Genomic DNA, 27,540 nt, shown 5'->3' with positions numbered 1-27,540 from the left:
GTGTAAAAGCCAATATTGCCTATTGGTTTTTTAAAAAATGAAGCGGCGGCTATTTCGCGAGTTTTAATTAAATCCGTTTAACGTTCAACTAATTTATTCATCAATTTCTACCAGAAAAGCGTTTATTTTTCAGAACTGAATTTAAAATATAAATCGTTTCGAACCGTTCTTCCTCACTGATTTTAAATTGGTAGTTATGTAATACGTCAAAATTGATTGACATTTTGAACTTTTAACTGTACGTAGTCTATTGGTTTAGTAAGTATGTCAAATGTGTTTTAATTGCAGTATTTTCATAACAGAAAGATGATCAAATTAGAAATGAAACCGGCTGAATGAACTATGGTCATCGATCAACCTAGCTCAATGAATTGCTTGTCTAAAGTGGCAGGGAACTCATCACTCGTGCAATTTTGCCTTGCAGTGAACGTCTAATGGCTGATATGATGATGATAAAGAAGATATAACAGAATATAATAAATATTAATCATACACTGAAGTTAGGAAAACATAACTTGTCGCATATTTATTCGACTTTTTGCGGCGTAAGTAGGCACATCTCTTTAGTCAAGTTTTGCCGGATGCCGCGCACTTTAATCCAGAACACGAGATTAGATTTATACCTACGTAAAAGATGATATAACTTTTGAGTAATAAAAAATATTCAGTTTAAAACTTGACCATGAATCTAATTTTGTTGTCTGTTATCATAATTTCAATCATATGACATCCACAGCTGCACATTGGGCTCCATAGTTTTACAATTGGACTGGTTGAAAGCGACCTGCCTAGAGCGTCTTCTGACGACTTTATCACGGCCATCTTTCTACCTAATGACGTCATCATTTGCGCTGATTAATCCGTGGACTCCTCTCCAGAAGTCTAAGACCTCAGCAGCCATAACTTCTGCACATTGTGATCTTCCCATTGTGACTTCAACTTCCACCAATCCACTGAGATATGTCGTTTAATTTAGTTCGTTTATTATTCACTACTAAATCGATCTCGTAAAAAAAGTCCCGAAAAAAGGCTTTATTTCTATAACTGTGGCACAGTCTGTGACTGCTGTATATTGTTTAAAAACGGCATTTCAAGGTACACGAAATATCTTAGAATATTCGCATATGTACTTTTATTCGTTATAATCAAAAGTAAGAGCATTATAATTGTTAAATTAGTTTGAGATTAAAATATTATGTCTTACAATAAATAATTAAAAAGAAATCACAAATGTAAGTGATATATTTTTAATTATAACAAAGCTATATATTTTATTTTTTGCCTAATTTATTTGATTTCTTTTAGTGTCCTGTGTCGATGTGCAAAGAGTAAATAAATAGAGTTACACTTTAAACCATATCAATTTAGCATGACGTTTGGAAAGATTTAATCTGAATGTTTATTAATATACATCGAACTCCAGCGCGACGGCGATTTCCGTTTCTAACCGACTTGAGTGACACGGGCCCTTGCGAATTCAATAAATTTAATAGCATTTTGCTACCCCCCCGTATCCGTTTAATTTCAAACTCAAAGGACCGTTTATTGTGAGCCGCAATAGTTTGATTGGCTTCGCCTCCAACTTTAACGGTCATCTAAATAAACAATACAGTGCCCCGTTAAATTGTTTTAATCTGTTTGTTTCTTGTTTTTGATTTATTTATTTGGTTTGCTCTTACAAAGAAATATACGTATACAATGTTTATTAAACGTTAATGTTATCCGACAAAATATATTTCCGATGTGCCAAATCAAATGCCGGGTATGATGACATATTTACCGTTATTTCTGTATGGGGATGAGTCCAGATTATAATGTGAACAAATATAAACATATATACACAACTGTAGTAAAAAAAATGTTTAAATTTATGAGCTGAAAAGTAAGTTACAGTAAATGTAAATTTCAAATAAAGTATATATAAACTATACAGATTAATAATATTAATAAATGTTGTTATTAATTATTTGGACTCTTCGCTAATAAAAATTCAATTGTGTACATCCATTTTAATAGATTTGAGTTTGCATTCGTTTCCGTAGCAAAATTAAGACGGAGTTCCAATTATCTTGAAAGAGGAAATTATTCTTAGACCTAATTGGCAATAGCGTTTGATTTTTCCACGTCGACTTTCTGTATTAATGAAGACAGACTAATGGAAAAGGAAAGCAAGTTTATTTGAACTAAGAAAATTTTAAATATATTCGATTGACATTTTATAATAGTCTAATTCATTTTTGAATTATTTTTCTATTTCTTTACTAGTTTTGGTGGTTTTAATAAGCAAAGTAGCGGTGTATAGTTTTTGAAATTTACTCGTATAATCAAAAGCTGTCCTAGCCGGTAAGCAAACTTAACATGCGCCTCAAAGTCCTTGCGGTTAGAATTTCGCTAAATCCGTTCTAAGTTAATAACAATTAATATTCTTATTAAATATATCTAAGCCTTATATACAAACACAGCTTAGAACATCGTTAGAGAACAGGAATACCAGAAAATCAGAAGTTAAAGGATATGTAAACCACTTAACATTCTCTTCACGCGTGGCATGTACCACATATCTATATGTGTGTCTGTGTCAGATTGTCTAACAGTATTTCTAACATTACTCGGTTTTTTTTAAACTTTTTTTTGTTACTTTTTATTTTACACACTAGAAAATATATTTGTATAGATTCGCAATAGTAAAGAGAAAAGTAAAATGGACGGTCTTATCACATGAGACAATTTATTTTAAACAACCATATTATGGAAACAGTACAGAGATAAGTTATAAGAGATAAAAGGATTTCATAAGAAGGTAACGCAAGGTAACGCAGAGGGCAATGGAGAGGGCTATGCTCAGAGTTTCGTTGCGAGATCGAATTAAAAAAGGAGGTAAGGAAATCCGCAGTGAGTAAAGTGGTAGGTTGCTCGTGGCACATCGCTCGTGCAACTGATGGCCGTTGGGACCGAAAGGTTCACGAGTGGCAACCACGACCTGGTAGATAAGAGATACCCCAAAGTGGACCAATGACATGGTTTAACGGGAAGTCGCTAGATACATGAAGACCAGTTATTATGGCGATTTTTGGGTGAAACCTATGCCGTGCAGTGGGCATCCAGACTGAAAAGAGAGATAAATAGCGGGTAGTTAACGTATACATATAGACAAAACATGTAAAAAAAGACTAAGTATGTATGTATAAATATGACAAAGTATGTACTTACATATGTACACAATGTACATTAATCCATATTTACGTATAAATTTTATTTATAAATACAATAATAAATAAAAACGTCCAACTAACTTAGATTACACTTGTTTCAGAAAGAATTACAAAAGTATTTATAAATAATAATAGTTTAACCGACAATAATTAATTAGGTATGACGGTCAACGTATAAATTAACCATCCCGACGACAAAAATAAGTATAATACACTAAAAACTAAGTGATATTGTTTTTATTGCAATGTTTGATGGTCTATCTGTTAGTTTACGCCTTTTTTGGATTTGATTTGCCTCAAATGAGACAAAATGCAACATTGATCGTTGTTTTGAGCTTTGCGTTTAGCGACACATTTAGCGAATCATTTTCATTTGTATACATCTAAGTTTTATAGATGATTAGACATCAACTTTTATAAGTACTCATACTGTACCGCTTTTATAATAATATATTTACAAAGATATATAAAATAAATTGTAAATATTTGCATTCTATTGATTCTTTTATAATCGAGCGTCTTCTCCGTGATATAAAGATAAATGTCCTACCGTTTATAAGTCTCAGTTTATAGATTGACTGATTCGCCTTTCCGCCACTCAGTCTTTATTGTAGGTTGCAACGTTATATTCTACCAGCTTGTATGTTCTTCGACGACACAATTTTTAAATTTGAAAATTGAAAATAGGCTAGTGATTGCCATGTCTAGATTTGTTTATAATAATTATTTTTGTTTTTTCATATATTTTAATTACCCTTTGAGTTTCAGTTTTAAACGATTTTACTATTCTACCGAAAATTTTAATATGTAGTAATAATAAAATAGCTAACCCTGGATACGTTTTTAAAATGAAAAAAAAACCTTAAATTGCCAAGGTCAATTACTATGTTCATACCCTTGTATGTATGTATCTTATCCAATTTTTTAATGTCGAATTTTAACAAAATTAGTAGTATTTAATGAAATGACAAACAAAATAAAGGATGTGAGATATATACTCGTTCTATTTTATGACGATGCGTTTGTAGGATTTCAATATAAAAGTTCCATTTGAGCTTATAAGAGAGGAAAATAATTCTTTGTTAGAAATGTGCTCTTCCGGGAAACTTTATTAACTGTAACCGGAAGTAGGTAAAGTTACGTCGTCACCGTGCACACAACCCTAGTCGATATCGATGCTTTTAATTACGTGTTCCTTATTAATAATCACGAAGGCAATTTCCGTTCAAACTATATAAATAACTAGGTAATTTTTTACATAACTTTATTAGAAAATGTTTCTTTACGATATAAGAGCAAGATCGGTCATAGTGGTGATTGTTAGGGGAGGTCCTCGCCTTGCAGTGGGCGTCTATTGGCTGATATAATAATGATGATGATTACAGTCATCGTACGGCTATCTAGGATATGATGAATGTGATGAAATTTGTGATAAAATATGTGAAATTACGCGTATAAACGCGTACTGCGTTTACAATTTTACAAAAATATAAATTGGCATCATTTAAGTGAATTATTTCCAGTGATAATTGACCTTCAGACAAATGAACAAATGTACGCTCCTGCGGGAGATGCAATTACTAATTTCTCGAACAATGCGGCCAGTAAACAAATACTGAATATGTATAGGGACGCCAGATGTATAGCGGTGGTCAAACTTTCGATTGTAGACTTCTGATTCAATTCACGAAATGACTTACTGTTTAAATTTATTATCTTTATATATTATTATACAGTGTTGCACTGATAACAGAGAGACGCTTTTATTGTGAAATAACGACATTTTTGTTTTCTCAAAATGTTTCCTATCTTTCATCACAACAAAGACAAAGATCTCCCCCATAGACTTCCAATAGAATCAATTAAAAGCAGTCTGCACCTAGCTTCTTTCGACGACCTTAAAAAGGACATCTGTTCAGATTATAGGTGGAAATGGAAATAAGTGGAGGTCTCAATTGCAGAAGCTGAATTTGTCAATCCTCTGACCTATGTCGAGTTCTTTCGTTTATATCTATATACTTAGTCTTGCCATAAATATTGTTATAAAGAAAAGCACGATTTTTTTTTTATACGTAACATTTATTCCTTTCATAGTGAGTTAGTTTAATACATCAATATATAACTATTAAAAATATACAATGTTTATTCGAAGTGGTCTCCATTGGCTGCAATACAGTCTTTTAAACGTTGAGGCCAGTTATCAATAGCAGCACGAACTCTTTCTAGAGGAAAATTCTTCACTGCCAACCGAATGGATCGTTTTAGGGACTCCAAATTATCATGGCGTTTAGAGCAAGCCTTACTCTCTAAAACTGACCATAAATCATAATCCAATGGATTTAGGTCAGGACTTGACGACGGCCAGTTTTCAGTGCTGATAAAGTCCGGAACGTTAGTTTTCAACCAAGATTGGGTGGATCGAGCTCTATGACCCGGTGCCGAGTCTTGTTGAAAGCACCATTCTTTGTTATTGAACATGGTGTTAGTTAAAGGCTTAACTACCGTCTCAAGAATGGTATTTTGATAAACTTGTGCCGACGTTTTAATACCTTTTTCACAAAAATATGGCTCAGTCACCCCTTCATAGCTAACACCCCACCAAACCATCACTGAAGTGGGATAATGCCCACGTTGTACTCTGTTTACTAATTGCGAAGCTTCTTTAGAGCTTCCAGCATAAATACGGTCATTTTGTTTATTAAAATACTGCTCAATTGTAAAAATTTTCTCATCCGTAAACAAAATTTTTTTGTGACCTCCCTTTGCGTACCGCTTAAGTAGTTGTTTGGATTTTACCACCCTATTCTTCTTTAAATTATCAGTTAAGAAGTGACCAGTACGTCTCTTATAGGCTGCAAGTCCTAAGTCATCTTTTAATATACGCGACATGGTTCTAGGAGCTATCTTCATCTCCCGAGATAAAATCTTTTGCTTACGGACAGGATTTCTTCGAATTCTTTCCCTAACTGCTTTAATCACCTTTTTCACACGAACGGTACGTGGACGGCCAGATCTTTTTCTGTCACAAACAGAGGAGGTATCATTGTACCTATCAATAGCCCGGTAAACAAACATTTGACTAATACCAAGCGGGTGGAGGGTTTTAAAAATTGCACTTTTCTCCATACCTACTTTATGTAAGGCAATCACAGCGATTCGGTTCTCTTTATCACCCCACTCCATTTTAATATAACAAAATATTTAACAATATAATGGCGCGAAAATAAGAAAACACATCAAGCAATCATATAAAAATGACAGATTCCAAATTCAAACGTAATATTTTCTTTTTTTGAATAGTAACAGTATTTATGGCCAGACTAAGTATTATTGAGCAGATTTTTGACAAACAGTCAAGGTTGATATCCTAAGAAAAAGCCATGCATAAGTAAGGTATTTATATATGGCATTTAAATATCATCTACGTAGTGGATTACGGTATTTACTTTTAAAAAGGAGCCATTTGCCTGAACGGTTTGAACATTATAAGGATAATACAATATATATAATTTTAGATATGTAATTTATTTGTTAATGTATTATATCATATTTTTTTTATAAATATGTATTTGTAACTACCCGTTATTTATACTTCTACTGTTTCCATATTATGGTTTTATGGGAGATTAATTTCCTTGTGTGATAAGACCGTACATTGTTTTTTTTTTATTTACTAGTATGAAACAATGTAATATGAAAATAATATAAAATTAATTAAATTTGCGGATTTATATAAGTTGTCACGTAAAAACTGACGACTTTAAATTAAAAAAACACTCGATTTTATTTCGATTCGACATTTAGACATTCTTAGTGAATAGATTTTAATAGAATAAGGATAAACCTCGATAGGGACAAATTTGCATACGATATTCGCCAGAGCGATGCGTCATTCCTGTTTTCCGTTCAGAGTAAAATGGTGTAGTTACTACGAAATACGTTTCCGCGAAACAATGAACGCCTTTCCCGTCTCGTCGATTTATAGCATAAAAATCCTGCGTCATGCCTAAATTGAACGCGATAATTCTTTGAAAATAATTCAACCACAGACACACGTTTTTAATAATAGGTAGATATTAATATGGTTTACTCAAAATTCAAAATATCATGATTAAAGTTTTTACACAAGCTTTTGAATCTCCATTTTACTATAATAAGTAGTAAGCTACCACTGGCTCGGAATGCTAATCTACTGAGAAAAGCCGGCCAAAAACTTCAAATTTTAAATAAAGTTTAATAACGTATGGTGTATATATTGTAATATCAACCATCCAAATGATTTCAACTAATCAAGTTTCATACATTTCTATCAACTGAAAGCTCTTGAATGCTATAATATTTATTGATATACGGTTTTTATTTAATAATATTACCGAGTAACATATTTTTAAGAAATTAATAAAATATTTCGTTTTCAAATTGTGTTCACCATATAACGAAAGTAAATACAAAACAAAGAATTCACTAAACAAAGAACTGTCATGAGATGGAGAAAAGGAAGTAGATATTTGATTACCTATCTAAATAACTTACGTATAACTTTAATCACCCGAAACCCAGTATATTATTAATTACATAACTACTTAACTTATTATCAACCCGCCTGCCAAGCGTTGCGATAATGTTATATTCCCTCAATGAATGGTATACCAAACAAATCGGCCCCTAGTCCCCGGCTGCCCCGCTGTTTCTAGTTACGGTAGCGACCGCGGCGATAATAGCTGGCCAAGGGATGCTAAGAATTCCCGGCAGAGAACCGAATAGTAGCACAGGTGGGCCACCTGGACTAGAAGATCGCTAAATGTGAGCAGTACAAGACCCCGGTCATAGTGGCGATTTTTGGGGGTGGCCAATGCCTTGCCGTGGGCGTCATTCGACTAAAAATATATGAGAACCAAATTAAATCCAAAGTTTTCTCTTTATTGTAATTCATGTTATCAATAAGATTCATATTTATACTACCAAACAAAATACTGAAAAAAAATCACTGATTCGGTTGGAATATAAACTTAACGTCAATCTATATTCTCTACACTGATATAAACACTACAGACTATCGGTGCAAGTATGTCTACGGATGATAATTTGTATTGTTTCTATAATTGTCATCCTATATATGTATTTATGATACCGTAATTTGAAATTTAAGTTGATGGTGTTAAAGTTTACTTTGGATTGTTTTTTTCGGTAATGTAAGGTCAAAAATCAAACTTAGGGAGTTGTAGGATATGTTAAGTAATATGGGTAGGGATCGGCGACGGTGACAGTGAGTCACTGTCGCGCGCAGCCCGGCCATGTGCCCAGACAGTCAGCGCAAACGGCGACGTATATCCTTATAATTGAACGTTATTTCATTTATAAGTGTAATCAGTTGTGATTCATAGGCGTATAACACTGCTACTTAGGAATATATGCTAACTAACTCTCTCGCGTCCTTTTCGAATGCCCCGCACTTTTGTGGATGTGGATTCATAAATCCAATTTATCTTACTTTTGAACGTAAAAAAAGAATTGCCAATTTTAGCACATAGAGTAGATTTAGTTGGAAATATGCATTTTTTGAATGAACCTCTCTGATGGTGGAATTTCGTAAAATTCGTTTTTAATTGTCCTATACTGGGCATGATGAGTTACTATATAAGTGTACATTTATTTATTTATTTACACATTATTGTATATTTAAATGATACTAAATAATCATCATAAAAAACAAACAAGAAAATAATTATGTTGAGTGACCGATACAGAAGGTTTTTTGCCTCTGTTTTAGCGTGTTTCGTTTATCTAGTTCCAGATTTTGAGATAAAAGTCTTCGTTTTAATTCTCTAATTAGCAGAAATTCATGGAATCATGCGAACAAAGAGATGGCTTTACAATTACTTCACTGCTGCGATGTCAGTGTGCCTGACTTGACAATCTTCGCTCGTTTTAATTAAATATATTTCTAATAATGAGTACTAGAACAAAATTAACAAGCATAAATTAAATTAAATAAAAGTAATAAAAACTAACTAACGCCTTCAACGACTTACCATTGAATAATTCAATTACAAATAAAACGTGCGGTTTAACCACGCTTATTTGAATATAGGTAATTAAGCTAATACACGTAGTAATAGGATATTACGCAAAAACAATTCATTAACGAAATAATTAACTTTTTTTTTTCATTTCATCGCATTAAACTTTTTTACAAGGCTTTTTATTCACCGCACATCAATACGTACGTATCGGGAGGGCCTCGGTTGCTGTGTCTACGTCCGCATCTGAGTCTTGCGTCCTTTTATGCGTCTGCGTCGGCGTCCTCAGTAGGAAAGACGTCAACGTGGGAGTACCTTCATAGATCAGTCTGATCAGTATCAGTCCGTGTCAGTTTCATCGTCGGTTTCTGCACTTCCATGAGCGACGGTCGCGATATATGCTTTTGTGTAGGCGTCGGATTAATAGTAGTAGGCGTATTAGTAGTATTAGTGAGTGGTCACGCTTTGGCGTCTGCACCGTTCACCAGTGTCGGCGACGAATTCTTCTCCGGCGTCGACCAGCGTGAATGCAGCGGTGTCAGCTTTATGTAGGTCTTAGCTAACTACGGTATTGGCGTGGGCGTCGGATTAATAGTAGTAGACGTATTAGTAGTAGGCATCTGGGTGAGCAGTCAGAGCAGACGTCGGCGATATATACAATCAAATAGTGCCTATCGATGAGGCAAACGATAAGAAAATAATCAAATATACGATTCAAAAACTAATTTCTCTTTATTATTTTAAAACTTACGCTCTATAATTTTCGTATAACTGTGATATCAAACCGAGCAAATCCTCTATACATTTTTTGTCTCACCCATATTTTTCAACAGCGGTGATCGAAATGTGAAAATGTCCAAATAAAAATATTCTCGTTACGGTTGCCAACACCAACCAATCGCAAGCCACATAAATGGTCAAATGTCATTGCCACGACTGCGACACGTAATACGGTATAGATTAATTAAAAATGTCGCTCCTTCTACTTTTCATATTTTTTAATAAAAAATGGCAGCGCTATGAGCTAGGTCTCATAACTGACTCGTACAAACCAAGCCGCTCCGAAGTCGGCAACACCGAGATATTTCATTTCGAAAAGTGTCATTTTTCAAAGGTTTCACAAAAAATACTCTTTAAGACCGAAAATCTTTATAAAAAAGTCTCCAGGTATGATTTATATTTAATAAAATATTAAAAATTTTGTTTTATTTATGAGTAATATTCGTTTCAATCTAATTAGTCATTATGTGAACTCTGCATGAAAAGAATAATTAGTCTTTGATTAACGTTATATATTCAACGTTTTATTTCAGAACTCGATAACACGTTTACATTTCTTTCAACGTCAAATAATATGGAGCAATAAATTAGCTCGATGGCAGCGAACGAGAGTCCCTAGCGGAGGATGTCCTCGTTATGAGATGGCTTAGTGCTCGTTTCCCAGGCTTCCTTTATACGATCTGCCTAACTGTTCCTCTTGATATTTTTTTGAGAATTTCAGTTTTATAATTTTACTACATTTTATAATGATTCATGTTCATTAATATGCCTATTTATAGCACCGACGTATCATATATCGCTTAAATTTATGAATATTCTTTTATCTTTTATAATATTCGTTATTAAATTATTAGACCTCTTTAGGAAGTAATATCAAACGGCTATGATGGAATTTTTCGTTTGGAAATAATTGCAGTTAAAATTAGTTTTAAATATTCCGCAATGCCTGAAGACAAAGGCTTTGACAAGTGTGTTATCGGTGATGACACAGATAGAGATATAATAAAGATATAAGAAGGCTCAATGTGTCCCCAAAAAGCAACGGAGGCGTATATACCGAGACGGCTATATAGCAGACCTTCGCTGCGAGATCGAATCAGAAATGAGAAAAACTGCAGAAGAGTCACGGTTATGGATGTAGCTCGTAGAATTGTTTGCCTGAAGTGGCAATAGGCAAGGATGTGCCCCGCTCGGGAATCCAAAGGCAGTTGGAGCCGAAAAGTTCTTGAGGGACGTTTTAGTACACAAATATTAGCAGCTATTAAAATATTAGTCTTAAAGTGAAATCGGATAGCGATTTAGGAGTGTTACAAATAATAATAGCTTAACATTATTGGTTTCAAAGAAAAATGACATAACTATTCCGGAATCTTTTTTTTAAAGAAATTATTGTAGTAATAGTAGCATTGGTCTGAAAGTAACATCGCATAGCGATTTGGAACGTTCTAATATTAACAATATAGTATTAATTGTATTATTTAATATAAGTTTGAGGGTAAAAGTGAGTTCAGGCGTAGAACTTGTAATGTTACAGAAGCGTTGCGGCAAAGTCGTCCACTGCCGCACATTCCAGACCTGCCGGATGGGGAAGGCGCCGGCAACGCGCCTGCCACTCCACAGCCGCTCGACACCGCTAACAGGTTTCCCATTTGAACACCCTGTATACGATTTCTTATGTAGTTTAAACTTAACCAGGACTTTAATCCAGTGCCTAAACACGAAAGGTCTTTGTAAATATTTCATACGTTCCTCTAGACTTTTTATAAAGAATGACAAATTTGTAATTGTCACAGTTTAAACGACCTTAATACTCGTCGTAGAATTCAGTCCAATAATTTTATTTTATTTATATATTTTGACACATGTATATAATACCATTACCATTATTTCTCTTATCATATAATTATTTCACGTACCTTTAATTTATCTCTGCACTGCCTAAATGGTAGAACTGTGGTAACTGGTAATAATGCGTTAGGCATTATACTTCAAATATGTGTAAATAAAAATAAAGATAATAAAATATTACGATTCATTCGGAATACACATTTTATAATAATTTTTACAGATGGACATCAAAAGAGAACTTACTAGCGCACCAAGAAGAAGATGATCCGCAACTATTCGTGGCATTGTACGACTTCCAGGCGGGAGGCGAAAATCAGCTTAGCCTCAAGAAAGGTAGTAAGCTCTCACCGCACAGATGTTGCGGAGATTTTATATCCCCATACAGTACTATCGTAACAGACTCGAACGAAATATAGAGAATGAAAAGATAATGCATTTTAAAATGTCCTTTCTATCTAACGTACAATACGCCAGGCCTTTTTTGAGGCAGAGTGGCAATTTAATTCGCTTACAACGTACTGGAATCATCTCTCATATTCCATTCCCATTTCGTATTTCGGGATTCTGTCGGAAATTTAATTAGGCTCGCTTTGCTTCGACGTTGAAAGGAATAATCATAAAACAGACCGTACCGAATGTTTTAACGACAAAAATATATAATCGGATTCAGGTTAAGAAATCATAATAATTATATAATTCATTCAAATATTTTTACGTACGCGTTACGCAAAAGTTACGTAACGTCTATTTGTCAAGCTGATGAACATATTTTTATTATAATTAGGCGAAAGGCACTTTCGCGGCTTGTCAATAGTGTCAGGTGATAGAGGCATGGCGGATGCAGGTGGAGGCACGCCGCCAATGTTCCGTACGTCTAATTAAAACACTTGCGTTCGCTAATTGCCGTGCAATTATTCCGTTTAAGCTATTTCGCACTGTACGAACTTTGGCAAATCAGATTTATCGGGAGAATTAACAGCGTCACAACCCTGACTTTTACTTTTGCGCGACAAATCGTTTAAACAAATCCATTTTATAAAAGGACCTTAATAAAGGGTCAGCTATACGTAGTGGGGCTTCAATTTTGAACGTTTGATTTAATAAAGATCTGATCGTATCTTCTATATTAAATTTCGTTTAATGAAAATTTACATAATTTCGGAAACTAACTTCCCTTTTCGATATTATTATATATTGTAGTATGTACGATGAAATGTTCCTTATTATACAGGCTGATTTGTTATAAGTGTAAATTCATTGAAGGGGTGATTGCTTAGATTATTTTTCAGCAAAAGCTTTACAACTACTCAGAATTATGTTACATTTTTTTATCTTTTTCAATGCGTCGGGCCAATAAGTTTTGGCAGTACAAAGTCCACAGGGACAGATGGATTCAAATAGAGATTCAAATTTTGAAAACATTTTTTCTTAATATATTAACCTAACGTTGTTTATTATTTCTGAAACCATTGATTTTTAGATCGGATGTACCATACGTAAAACGAAATGATGTTATACATTCACCGCTTTGAATTTTACACGTATAACCAATCACCCTGTATAAATGAATTACTTTTATAGAGTGTATTTCATAAGTTGGTATACATAAATGGATGTTTTCGATGTGTAAACTTACGAATAACATGTTACATAATTGAACATGAAACTCAACATTGACCTTCTTTTAAAATTTCCTTCCAATCAAGTTTGTAAACCAGATAAGTTTTTTTTTATTCGTTTTATAATTACATTTGCAGCTTTTTTTGAATAATCCGTATTGTTTTATAAGTTAAAAAATCATTATGTTTTTTTATGAATATCGTAAATAATTTTAACTTTAACTCACAATACGTTGGTACTTAAAAAAAAGTATGAATACATTTGCTTATAGTTTATATTGTGACAATAGCACGGCCAACTGGAACAATGGCCTTAGAAACTGTTCGGTAAAGAACTATTGGTTCGTTGAGTAGAAGTCGGAAATGTTTAAGGCTTAAACTTTGCACTTTGTTCCATCTGTTCTATTGGCTTGCTCGACTACTTTGCAAGTACTTTACTAAACATTTCTACAAAGCTTCTTGAAAATCCATTGGGAAATATATTGAAAAGGATTCTCCTATTTGAATTCATTTGTCTCTGTAAGACAATATTTAAATAGGTTTAAGTTTATAGATTAATTTGCATTCATGTTTGGATCAAGAAGTTAACAGACTGTCTTCAAAAACAATAGACAGTTTATTCATGAACTCGTAATATTAATCCATCTTTGGTGCAGACAATCTTTTGATGGTAATCATGTATGGACAGCGTTAGTGGGTGGCAGATGTATCTTTCCGTTTGCTAATGTTGGTACCGCTGATTTATTTTCCTTTGTTATGGATTGTTAAACCATCTTTAAACTATAGGCGAGGTCGTAGATTCATCATGTTATTGAGTATTTTACTTAGACTGTAGTGCGGCTCCGACTCTCGAAGACATTTATGTTAAGAAAGTATCTTAGATTACGACCCGTACTCTGTATAGATGCTTTCCCAACTGTGATCAAGGCATTAGAAAATTGACCAGAAATTTTTCTTTTAAGGTTTATGCAGTGATTTAAAAATTTATGTAATTATTTAAAAATGTTTTTTGCTATCCTAGCGCATATTTTAATAGCCGGTTACTGAAATTGCAAATTGTCTTGTATTTATTAATTGCATTGGATCCGTAATAAAAAAAAACATAAAAAAGACTAACTAAAGCGTAGGTACATTTTTTAAAATATTTTCATTGATCATAAACAGATGGTGATATTAATTAAATCTTCAAGGTGTTCTGTACATAAATTTACAAAATTTTCTGTTAGTAATATCGTTCGCTGAAACTTAATTTAGTTGGAGGTAGAATTAAAACAAGCTTCAAAGTCCATTCGTAATTAAGCAGTAGCAACTTCATTATAACACTGCAAGAGGACGGAGACGTTATTTTGCCGCTTGAAATTTCTCAACGGTAGCGCGTAATGAACTATCCTAGTTAAATGAAGGCGAGCTATTTAACAGGATTGAAAAAGAAGAATATTTTAAGTACACCAAAGAGATGCAATGAAGAGAGTGGAATATGCAAAGCGGCAATTACAACATTACTGTAACGAGGCCAATCTGTTTTCACTCTATTAGCCCGGGCCCATCACTGTAACATGAAATTTAGAAAAAAGCCGCTTTATAAGAATAGTCAAATTGACAATATAAACAATCAACTATAAGATAAATGGTAAAAAAAGTCTAATTAAATAAATGTAAGCAAAAGTAAAAAAAATAAAAAAACAAATGTTACCAAGAATTAGGTGATGTGTGAAAAAAATAAAAATATAAGTAAAGGAATGAATGAAAGAAAATGAAAAGGATGCAAGGAAAAGAAAAGGAAAGAGAAAAAGAAATTATATAGAATATATATTTTCGAGAAATTATATATTATAAAATATATAGAAAGGAGAAAGATAAAAAACATATAAACAAAAATAAAAAAAATAAACCTGAAACTGAAATCTCTCTGTCCCACACTAAGCGGGGGGAACTGGAGACCGTCAAAAACGGTAACATAAAAAACGAACAATTGAAACATATAATTATATTTTGACTTTTTAATATTTTGTCTAAATTATATTTAAATTTTTTCGACTATCCTGTATACAGGTTGCCATAGAAATCATCTTTATAAAATGGGCGATAGGATAGGCAGCTAATTTCAAAAATTTATTTAAAAATCCACGTCTATTCAATTACCAGTATAAATTAATATAATTGACAGATACATTTATAGTGTAATTGTAATGTAGGAATACTGAGTAAACCTTAATATTTCTATGTGGCGGCGTGGGTAAGCTCCCCACTATGATAGAGAGATATAGAGATATAGTCGAGGAAGTTGATGAATACTGCGAGCAACGAAAAACCGGTCATCACGGAGTCTATGGTCGACATGATGATAATAATGACTTATATGTTCATACCGATATACTGTTTATAGATTTTAATAACTACTCGATCTTATGAAGTTCGTTTATTTAGATTTGTTAAGATATTTTTAGTCAAATTTCTTTTGTATAATGTAAACTGAGTGATAACATAAATAGAACGAATAAATGGGTATATTTATTTCAAACTAAATATAGCGAGAGCTTTAAGAATATTGCGAAAGAAAGTTGAACCCGATATTGAATTCTTTTAAAAGCGTTGATATCGCTTCTTACGCTCGTTTACTGATTCGCTTCTCATCCAAGTTTTTATACAGAATTGGGGCAAGATTCCGCTATGGAAACGAAGAAATGCGATGAATTTTATTCGGTTTTATTTACGTCCAGTAAATTAAATGGAGTATTAAAAATATTAAGCAGTGTATATTATGAGTGTAATTTGTAATTTTAAAACAAGGGTGGCCAAAGCCCTTTGATAGTTTTTACCATTTAAAAAATACATTTTTAAAGGGTATGCCAGATAGTAAAATAATTTAAAAATTGTCACTAACTATTACAAAAAATCTCTAATGAATTTAAATATTAAGAACTAAATACAATTTAATTTATAATGTGTGATAGAACTTTTTAGTAATTATTTCAGATGCTGGTTAGTTAATACTGATCGGTATTTAAATTTTACCATATTTTATTCCGAGCCTCAATATTTCAAAAAGTACGATGTAGTTCGCGAGTCACAGGTTCTCTTCTAACATATAGTAGTTGATACTTCAGTGATGTGGCGAATATGGCAGCCACCGCACTGATCCTGACGTGGTTGGAACGTTATTTTAATAACTGGACATTTTTAGAGCGTCATTAAAATAAACAGGACGACAGTGGTTAATAATTTTTTTTTAACTTTAATTTATTTTAAATAAGTTACTATTTTAGTTAGGAAATTATTTAAGAGACTTAATAAACACTAACACGTAAAAATGTGAGCAAAAAAGTCGGAAATATAAAGTGTATAATAATGTACTTAAAACCGGACTAATTCAGAACATTTATGGCCAATATTCATAATGTATTATCAGTTGATATTATTCCAAATTAATTATACTTATAATACAATGCTTAGAAATTATTTTAGGTGAACATTTGTTTACATTTTATTCAGTAAACTTTTTTGTGAAATAAAACACCTGTTATTTAATATGGATAAAAAGTGAATTTAAAATTGGAACACTTTAAAAGGGATCCTATTACAGTCTGTTATTCCGGTTGTTTAGATATTCTCTTTGGCTGTTTACAGAGTTACTCTCATTTCGAAAGAAAGAAATAAAATCAAATAGAAAATAAGAACGGCTCGTTTCGCCTCCTCAGGCATCGTCTCATTGTCGCAGTTCCGTCCTTACGTTGTATTTTCTTTGCCTTTAGTTTCCAAAGGATTTTAAAATGAATGAACTTTAAGAAATAAATAAGCAGTCTTGTTTGTTTCAGTGAAGCTTGAGAATTTAATGTTGTAACTCATTATTTTGTCATAACGTTCCCTTTAGTTTGTTATGTACGAATACTTGTATATAGGGTGATTTGTTATACATAGACATGAAAGCCTTAAAAGAATAGATGTACACCTGTAGGAGTACACAGAGTGTTTTTGAGGCTACATCTGGTAATATAGAGGCAAGGTGTCCCGAGTGTAGCCTAGCTTTTAAAATAGTGCCACATATGTTACATGTGAAATATCACGCATTAAACACAGCCCATTTTCTGTCAATTAACATATGGTACACCTTTTTAAAAGTCAATGGTATCAGAAATAATAAATAACGATAATATATTAAATAGCAAAATTTATTATTGTTTACTATCTCTTTCTTTATAGTTAGTTTACTATCTGTTAGTTTACAGCAATTTAAACTGGCAGAAGTTATTGAAATGTTGCATTCATTTAGAGTTTCAGAATGATCGATTGTTGATGATTGGAAATTGGTGTAAAAGCGACTTAAAACTTTTTATACAGACAATCACTGTATAATAACTGATTCACAATCTTCTGTAACATTGTTATTAAAAAAAATTCTTCGCTTTCAGTAATAGAAAGTAAATTTCAGTGATTTAAGTAAACTGAAATATAATTCCCACCTGAAAACCTTTGCAGGTTTTATTTAATTGAATTCGGTGCAACAAAGAAGCCTTCTGGCCGTTCCCTTTTCAAATAATACGGTACGGTACGGTTTTGACCGAGCAAACTAGGACGTGCCGGCCGCCGCTTGGAAAATACAACCCTCTGCTGTCAAAGCGGACTCGGTGTGCTGTTGACAGAATTTGAAAACGGCACAAACGAAGCACCTTTGTGAGTCCTTACTAAGTTTTGCAATTTCCTGTCGCTCTAACACGCTGAACGTCACCGTGAAACCGGCAGAGGATTAATTCTACGTATTTTAGTTGAACTATGCTCTAAACACAAATTTGTTACACATTATGTTTAATTTTCTATACAGGGCAAAAAGCTTAAAATACAATGGCAATAAGCTTTAAAGCTTTTAGATCGATTTATAATCATATCGTATAAAATCAATCTGTCAATATTGTAATGCGAAAGCCATTTATTCTGGCAATTAAAATTTTTGCCACTAATTTCTGGCAATACAAAGTCTGCGGGAAGAGATAACAAACAATAATTAATTTTAATTTATGTTCATACGAATTTTGAACACGCATTTTCTATGTTAATTATTTCTGAAATTATTGTTTTTCAGATAGAGTGTACCATAAATTAATTGACAGAAAATGAGTTATGTCTTCACCCCTTCAAAGCTTTTACACCTATAAACAATCACCCTTTGTAGGAAATTGATTAAAGAGACAATAAAAATTCACCAAAATTTAAATAAAATATTTATTTAAATAAAAAACGTAATCGAAAATGCATGATACTGAAAGCAGACGAATAATTGATCCGCCTTTTTTTGTAATACTCGGGTATAATGGTCTGTATTTGCAAGTATTTTTTTTTAATAAAAGGCTTTTCATTCGTGCTAGTATGAATGGTTTATGCTCTACGTTCTACTTTGTGTTGCGGATTAAAATGCTGCGAGCGACTGTTTTAATGTGTCAATTGAAATATCGATAACATTGTACATATAATCGATTTAATTGTATACATGTACGATTCATAATCATCCTAGCTACTACAGACCACGTATTGTCAAAATATATTCGCCTGTTGCAGCCAAGTAGAAAAATTATTACTTAATTTATTGTTTTAATGACTAAATAATAAATAATGTTCAACGATTCTTTATATTTTGATTGATATGAAATATTTCACAAGTAAAGATAGATATTTTAATCTGTGGTTTATATGAGAATTGAAGGTGTAGTTGTAAGCATTTTCATCGCAAATTTTCCATTCTGTCTCCCCTACTGGTGCGTTAACGAATATAAAAAAAAATTGTAAAATTTTTGGAGCCATTTTCGAGATGTCCGCATAGCCAATCCATTTGGCGAGGTTTTTATTTTTAGACGGGTTCCTGGAAATTATTACTTTAATTGCAAAATGTTTTAGGTGAAATTAGTCCGTTTCATATTTCGTAACTTTAGTACGCTGAAGTTTCACAGTAACTCTGTTTTTAGTAACAGAAGTAGAGTAGAAGTTTGTAACATATTTCAAAAACTGTGTGGTAGATGTATACCTCATGTGCCTGATTTATCATGGTTTACTACCAAGATTCTATAGTCAGAACAGATCCAAATAATTTGCTTTTCGTTTTAATATATGCCTTTTTATGTACGACTTTAGTAATAACATTGGTTTGTACTACATAAATGAAATACAAAAAAACAATTTATTTTTCGATCCAATAGGGTTGGTTTCCGATCCAACCCTTTTGTGTAATATATTTAATTTATGAGTGCTGATATTATTTTTTTAGTATTTGTGGAAGCTTGTAATTAGAATAAATTTATAAACGCTCAACATAGTTTACAAAATTTAAAAATCAGACAATTTCATCTATTTTAATTAATTTTAGTTAAGATCATTATATATAAAATAATCTTTTCGCGATAGTGTGTATATATATATATGTACATTTACAGTTTATTTATAAATTCATGGCACGGCAGGTAACATTAACAGGCACATATTTAGGGTTATAATTATTTCCAAGAAATTTAGTGTAATAATTGACATTTATATTTTGTACATTATAATGCTTAAGAGCTTATAAACGTATCAGAATGCTGCTTAAGATTCAATGAATGTTAATTTATGCAATATCACCATAGCTCCAGTCACTTTGATCGAGCTTGTGATTATGCATCAATAATTTGATTGGCCCTGTGGGCGCGTCAGTTGCGCGACCGATCCAATTACGGGAGCAAATTCTCTAATTAGTTACTCGTTAGGAACATTTTGCTCGCACGAGTGGCTTTTCTGGTCTCCGAGCCGAACATATACTGAATGCGAGCTTCATTAAAATTGTTACGTGATTTTACGTAGAGATTAATTTTATTTCACATTGCAATAAACATTATTATATGTACCTTTTATATAATTAGTAAACAAAAACACTTTCGATGTTACCAAATTAATACTATGTGCTATATCTACGAATTACTGACTCAAAACGTTCTCAAAAATTTGGAGCATTCAAATGCACCTGCATATATTTTTAGCGTTCAAAGTACCAATGCCCAAAGCCATGATAGATTATATATACAGAAACTTTGTTAGCAAACATCAGAGCTGATAGAATACTCTTGTCTGAGTGATCATTCCCCACGTCACCATGTAGCTCGGTGTTTGACGGAGTGATAACATTCATTTACGGAGTTTTTCAAACTTAAACTCAAACTTTTCCTTGTCAAACGTTCCCTTCAGTCCTTACGGGTGATATGTCCAAAGAACTAGAGGATTCCCTCTTTTATGTTGACTTCCTTGAGAACCGAAATGTGACGATATGGCATCCACGAGACTCTGAACATCCATCTCTAGCCTCTGGTCTTTCCAAATCCAGTCTCCATGCTAGGCCACACAAAAAAATTCTAAAATACCTATTATAAGCGACTTATATTTAGCCTTTTTCTAAAACCGTAGCAAATGTTTTATGTTCAACTTGTGAGGGTGTCCTATGCTGCGCTTTTAATCGATTACTATGTGATTTAATTTTCCATGCATGTTGATTTACATTATTTATTTTATAGAATATATATGTCATAAGACATTTAAAAATAATCATATTTTAATGTATGTCTGGGCGGTTCTATTGGAGGTCGCTATGGGAGGCTTATATCAAGCCCTGGATGCTTTTTACGGCTGCAAAGATTATGGTCATGACTGTACTACTTACTTATTATATGTTCATGTAGTTCGAAACCTGAGGTCTTTTACAGCTTCTTCGGAGCTCAGTTCACGGAGCCTAAGGAGGGGATATATATATATATATATATATATGTGTGTGTGTGTGTGTGTGTGTGTGTGTGTTTTGTATTGTTTTGTTGTATTTGCTCGTGTTACCCGTAATAAACTTTAGATTTTTACAAAAAATATATTTAATTATAATTAATAGCTTATTTAAAAAACAATTAGTAGAAAGTTAAAAATTTTGAAGCATGCGACTTCAGTAAATGAACATTGAATCTTTTTTTTAAATACTTAGCAGTCGACGCTGTAGCTACTCGTGATTGTAGAAATAGTAATTAAATAAATTTTTAATTGAATATATTTCTGCAGCTCCATACAAAATAAAAACTGGGATATCATTTTTAACATTATTTCGTTTGACGTATACGGTTATACATTTTGAAGTTAGATTGAATTTTTATTGCAAGTGTTTGACAAAAAATGTGAATACTGTTTCATTGCTACGAAATATTACAATACAATGCTACTGTTAATGATAGTTTTTGAAGCATCCAAGGGGAAAATCTGCTCAGAACAACTTGATATTTTATGTATTAGGCGACAAGGACAAAGTGTGATGGTTCAAAACATTACAATAGAACTATTCATGGGTAATTTGTGTTACGATAGACAGTTCGCGAAAAATATACACGATGATTAGTTATAAGCGTAAAGGTTTTATAGGGTTATATGTATAGGTCATTTGCAGTCATTTATAGTGCATGCTATCTAAAAATTGATGATTTCAGAAATAATAAATAATGTAATGATAAAAAAATAAGAAATACGTTTACAAAATTCATATAAATGTATATTAAAAATTATGTTTATTATCTGCTCCAAATTTTTAAAATGCTTTCTTTATACAGGGTGATTGAAAATAGGTGTAAAATTTGTCTGATAAATAAGCTACTCTTTTGAACTGTTAACTGTAAAGCTTTTACACCTGTAAACAATCATCCTGTACGTTTTGTGTATAATTGGAGTATAGTGAATGTGTCGAATGTATTAAACAAAACCTCGTTCTCTGTTTGCAGGTGAACAGGTGAGGATAATGAGCTACAACAAGAGCGGAGAGTGGTGCGAGGCGCATACACTGTCCGGCGGTCGTGTGGGCTGGGTGCCCAGCAACTACGTGACCCCGGTGAACTCGCTGGAGAAGCACTCGTGGTATCACGGGCCTATATCTCGAAATGCGGCCGAATATTTGCTGTCGTCTGGCATTAATGGCAGCTTCTTGGTAAGCAATGATTTAAATTTTAGCTGGATATAACACTCCCCATAGATTAACATTTTAACCATTAATGGTCGGAATGACGTGGAGCGAAGTTAAGCGCAAGACTCAAGATCTCTCGGGATGGCGACGTACTGTGGACGCCCTCTGCCCCATCTTAGGGACATAGGAATTAGTGATAGATTAACCAATACCACATAACACTAGCCAAAAAAATATACAGGCCTAGTTTTATATCTTTTAATGAACGCCCAACAACCTCTACTCGGCAGAAGAATTAGACTCAAAAGTAAGTAAGGGTCGAGCAAAATTTCAATATAGGTTTAGTAAAAAAAGAATAAAATAGCTATAATTGTATAAAAATGAAACTGGAAACAAAAATTACAACAAATAGTAAAATGTAAATAAAATCGAAAAATTGATTCAATACTGTGATAATGTAGCAAATTGTGAAGTTGATACAGAGGAGATGATTTGAATGTGAATAAAGATGGATATTGTGAAGAACAAGAGAAATGATGAACGGAGAAAGTGAAATAAAAGCATAAAATGAAACAACACTTTAGCTAAGTTGTAATGCAGGGGGAACGAAAGAAAGAAAACCTCTACTCTGCGAAAAGAGTATTCTTACCAAAATTTATGTTTCAAGTCCTGAAATATTGTGGCGAGTCAGTCGATAGGTGGAAGATTTAAGTTAGTAATAATATGAAAAATTCTTTGGTTCCAGGTCCGCGAATCCGAATCTAGTCCAGGCCAAAGAAGCATATCACTACGGTACGAAGGCCGCGTATACCATTATCGCATTAACGAAGACTCAGATGGAAAGGTAACCTGAATGTAACACTATTGATATAGGAGAAGGATATGAAATAACTAATTAAAAATTGTAGGTTCATAGTAACTGGGGTCATTTAAAAAAAATAAAAAAAAAACTACTAAAATATAATTTTTGCGATCTCCACTATATATTTATAATAAAAATGAAATAAAAATATATAGAAATAAAAAATATATCTTTGTATTTTAAATCTTTCTTTTAATTTTGCATTAACTTTAACACATTCGCTTGATAAACTTGATTAGTAATATATGTATATATATTTTTATGTAATGGTTTCTTCTTAACCTACTATACTATAGTTTATTTCTTTGATATCATATATTGCCGTAGATGATAATGAAAATGCCAGTATTTTAATATAAGTACTTTTTTGCGTTTTTTTGAAGAAAAGCTAAGTCATATATGAGACATGATTCAGCAATTGATGCAGAAAAATCACCACGACTATGAATTGAAAGAAAGCCTTAGGGATAAAAATATTTTGTATAGCGTTATATACTTAAGTATTAATATGATTACCCAGGTGTACGTGACGTCAGAATCAAAATTTGGAACCCTAGCCGAGTTGGTGCACCACCACTCTGTGCTTGGTGATGGGCTCATCACACAGCTTCTCTACCCGGCGCCCAAGCGCAACAAGCCGACCGTGTTCCCACTAGCGCCCCCTGACGAGTGGGAGATTGACCGCACCGACATTGTCATGAAGCACAAACTCGGCGGTGGACAGTATGGAGATGTATACGAAGCCGCGTGGAAACGTGGCAACATGACTGTAAGTATTTAACTACAAGTCCTTAAGTTGTTGTTCTCTTTACATCGAAGAGGTTTGGGAGTCTTTGAGTCTTGGACCTTAGATCAAAAAAAAATGCGACCATATTTAAAACCCAAGTAATTGTTTTTCTTTATACAGGGAAGTTGTTATAGAGAAGCATAATTTTATATAATTTCATATTATTTTTATATTTTATAATTTGCCTGCCATAGTGATTTCTTCATCAGCTGTAAGATGTCATTATAGGATAGCTCAATCTGATTGTAGTTTCTATCAAATTGGACTCTTACGGCATTCTTCTTTTGTTACTAAAGCGATAACTAAACAATTTTATGTGAATATGATAGATGATATGAATTAATGTATAATATTACTGTTATCTGAAAAGCATATTATGCTTTTCACAAGGGTCTATATTAGTGTTTCCAAATCTCTTTTGCGCAATGTCCCATTTAGGACATTCTAAAATTCTTATGCTCTCCTATGTAACATACATAGTTTTTATATTAAAGTAAAAGGATTAACAGCGTGTCGAATCCATTTCGAATTGCCCCCTTAAAAGAATAAATTACCACTGTGGGGGCTTGGCCACACGTTTGGAAACCCAGCTATATCAGTAACTGCTTAGTGGGGCAAGTACGATTTTTCAATAAACAATCTTGGATTTCCTTATACTATGATGCAATAAATTTAAAAAGTTCATCAAACAAACGTAAAAGATACCCTACTATCATCATCATTATTTCAGACATAGAGCTTCCATTACAAGACATATATCCCCCAAAGATTCCAAATAAGACCGGTCTACTACAGTGTACACATTTTGACGTTTGTGAATATGTTCACAAAAAAGTTTCCTGAGTTTTTTGTGGACCGTCCTCAACTTAGATCGCATTTGGAACCCAAGAAGTAATTTAAAGTTGAGAGATGTAATTGTAGACACTTAATTTGATAAATTCTTTCAATTTGAATTGATTTGACATGAATGATTTTACAATTAAAACTTACTAAAGTCTTGGTTTTTTAAACCTCAACTTTATTGTAAATTGTCACAGTGAAGTTTTATTAAAAAAATTGTGCAAGTTAATTTTTTTCTTTAACTTCCAGTGCTGAACATACGCCACTCCCATAAATTTCCAATAGGTCCGTTCAGAGGCAGTTTACAACCAGCGTCTTTTTTAACAAAGTCATCTGTCCACTTTGTAAATTTAAGCATGTTATATTAAGTGTACATAAAATAATATTCTTGTTTTCTAGGTGGCAGTAAAAACCCTGAAGGACGATACAATGGCTCTGAAAGACTTCTTGGAGGAAGCAGCCATAATGAAAGAGATGCGACACCCCAATTTGGTACAGTTGCTGGGCGTATGCACACGCGAGCCGCCTTTCTATATTATCACGGAATTTATGAGCCGAGGGAACCTCCTCGATTACCTTCGGACCGGCAACCGCGAACATATCGACGCGGTGGTCCTTATGTACATGGCAACTCAGATCGCCTCCGGAATGAGCTACCTAGAGAGCCGGTCATTTATCCACCGGTAAGTTTGAATTTTACTCCATTAAGCTAGCGATAATTGCATTGGATTTAGGGTGCATCCAAACGGTTACACAAAAAAATCTCTGGAGGAGGCCTATGTCCAGCTGTAGACGTCTTATGGTCACAATTATGATTCTAAAGCCAGACATATACAGGGTTCCTTTAAGTTTTCCTGAATAATATATATTGGTAATAGAAATACTAAGACATTTAAGCAATTAACTTACCTAAACATTATTTTAGTTAATATGTTTTATGTATAGGTAGTTAAAAATGAACCTCATTAATAATTTTTTAAGGTGCTGTACCATAAGTATTAGGTTAGTAAATAATAATAAAAAATAATAATATTGCTAGTGTTTATATAGGTACTCCTCCGGAGACTATAGATACTTAGTCTCAAAAGACGGTGTTAAGCGTGTTTTTAAATTAGATTTACAATAGATAGTGCTTAAGAGAAATGATACAATATGGAGATATTAGGACAGGCATTCAAAAAGTTTAAATTAGAAAGACTGCAGTCGTCAAACATACGATATTTTAAAATATAATATTTTAAAAGTTTCACTTTGTTTAGACATGATACTAATCTATTTTTTATGTTTTGTGGTTTAATGATCTCTGTTAAAATGTAAAAGTTGATACGTTAATTAAATTTGTTCTTGATATGTATAATAATAGTAGTTTCTATATTCTATAATTATTTAATACAATTTCAATGAAAATGAAACTATAGAAATAAAATCAACAAGCACATATTGTAGACATTAGTCCGTTCACAATTACATAGGTTTGTAATGTCTCCCCACAATGCTGATGTACCAAAAACTAACCTTTTTTTTGTTTTAGTTATATAGTTGTAAAAGTTCTAAATAGTAAATACGTAGCTTCTTTATTAGCAAAAGCTTTTACACCTATTTCTAATCATATATAAAGTGAATACTCTGAAATATGTTGTATACTTTTTTCTATTGGAATGCGACAGGTCAATTATTTCTTGCAGTACAAATTCTGCAGGGACATATGGTGAACAAAAATTAATTTTAACAGGTGGCTATCGGAATTTTTGGAACCCTTACACATTATTATTCCTTAAAACAATTGATTTTTGGATAGGGTGTACCATACATTAATTGACAGCAAATACATAGATATAAAAAGCGAGGTGTCTACTACTGGACAGAGGCTTTTAAATTAATTAATTTGATTGTAATTAATACGGTTTTTTAGAATGCGGTGCAACACCGAATATTTTAATACTAACTCGTATGCAACATATCTTTATTTCATTGCTTTAACTATTTACAGGGACTTAGCGGCTCGCAACTGTCTGGTCGGGGAAAACCACCTCGTGAAAGTTGCTGACTTCGGACTCGCCCGCCTGATGCGTGACGACACGTATACTGCACACGCCGGAGCCAAGTTCCCCATCAAGTGGACCGCCCCTGAGGGACTAGCTTACAACACCTTCAGCACCAAATCCGATGTGTGGGCCTTCGGGATACTGCTCTGGGAGATTGCCACCTACGGGATGTCGCCTTACCCTAGAGTCGACTTGGCCGATGTATACCACATGCTTGAGAAGGTATGTATTATTTTCTATTATGCCCTAAAGTTCATATAAGACAGTTCATAACTTATTGGTTAGACAACGAAGTAAGGATATGTTTACATTGTCGCAATATGTCAGTCTGTATCTGTCAATTGCAAGGTGCGGACGCGTTATCATACACTTATTTAGATTATCATTTTTTACTTTTAGGAATTAGCGTGTCTTTTAAAATCCTTGAAAATATAATAAATGCACCCAATACAAAATATTAAGTTATATTTACTTTGAAAATTACATTTACTTTAAACATAATGTTATTTAATGCAATAGTAACTAATTCATTAATGCTAGTGTTTATTGAAACACATCAAAATAAATATACTCTTTGGATTTCAAG

At 32.9% G+C, this 27,540-nt stretch overlaps 1 protein-coding gene across 2 annotated transcripts in view; it reads left to right on the top strand.

The window, feature by feature from the left end:
- Positions 1-27,540, top strand: part of Abl (tyrosine-protein kinase Abl) — a 72,094-nt gene that overhangs the window by 25,309 nt on the left and 19,245 nt on the right. For both annotated transcript variants that reach the window (XM_068777161.1, XM_068777153.1), the window contains exons 2-8: positions 11,547-11,652; positions 12,081-12,193; positions 22,242-22,444; positions 23,166-23,264; positions 23,803-24,051; positions 25,309-25,592; positions 26,900-27,176. In XM_068777161.1, coding sequence (XP_068633262.1) covers positions 11,547-11,652; positions 12,081-12,193; positions 22,242-22,444; positions 23,166-23,264; positions 23,803-24,051; positions 25,309-25,592; positions 26,900-27,176 — 1,331 coding nt within the window. The remainder of the gene's footprint in view (positions 1-11,546; positions 11,653-12,080; positions 12,194-22,241; positions 22,445-23,165; positions 23,265-23,802; positions 24,052-25,308; positions 25,593-26,899; positions 27,177-27,540) is intronic.

The sequence above is a fragment of the Battus philenor genome, unplaced genomic scaffold, assembly GCF_028537555.1.
Source record: "Battus philenor isolate CCGP_79_NKW_IND1 unplaced genomic scaffold, ilBatPhil1.0.hap1 SCAF_1, whole genome shotgun sequence".
NCBI lineage: Eukaryota > Metazoa > Arthropoda > Insecta > Lepidoptera > Papilionidae > Battus > Battus philenor.
Note: the sequence above shows the minus strand (reverse complement) of the source record. Positions and strands in the feature narration are given on the sequence as shown.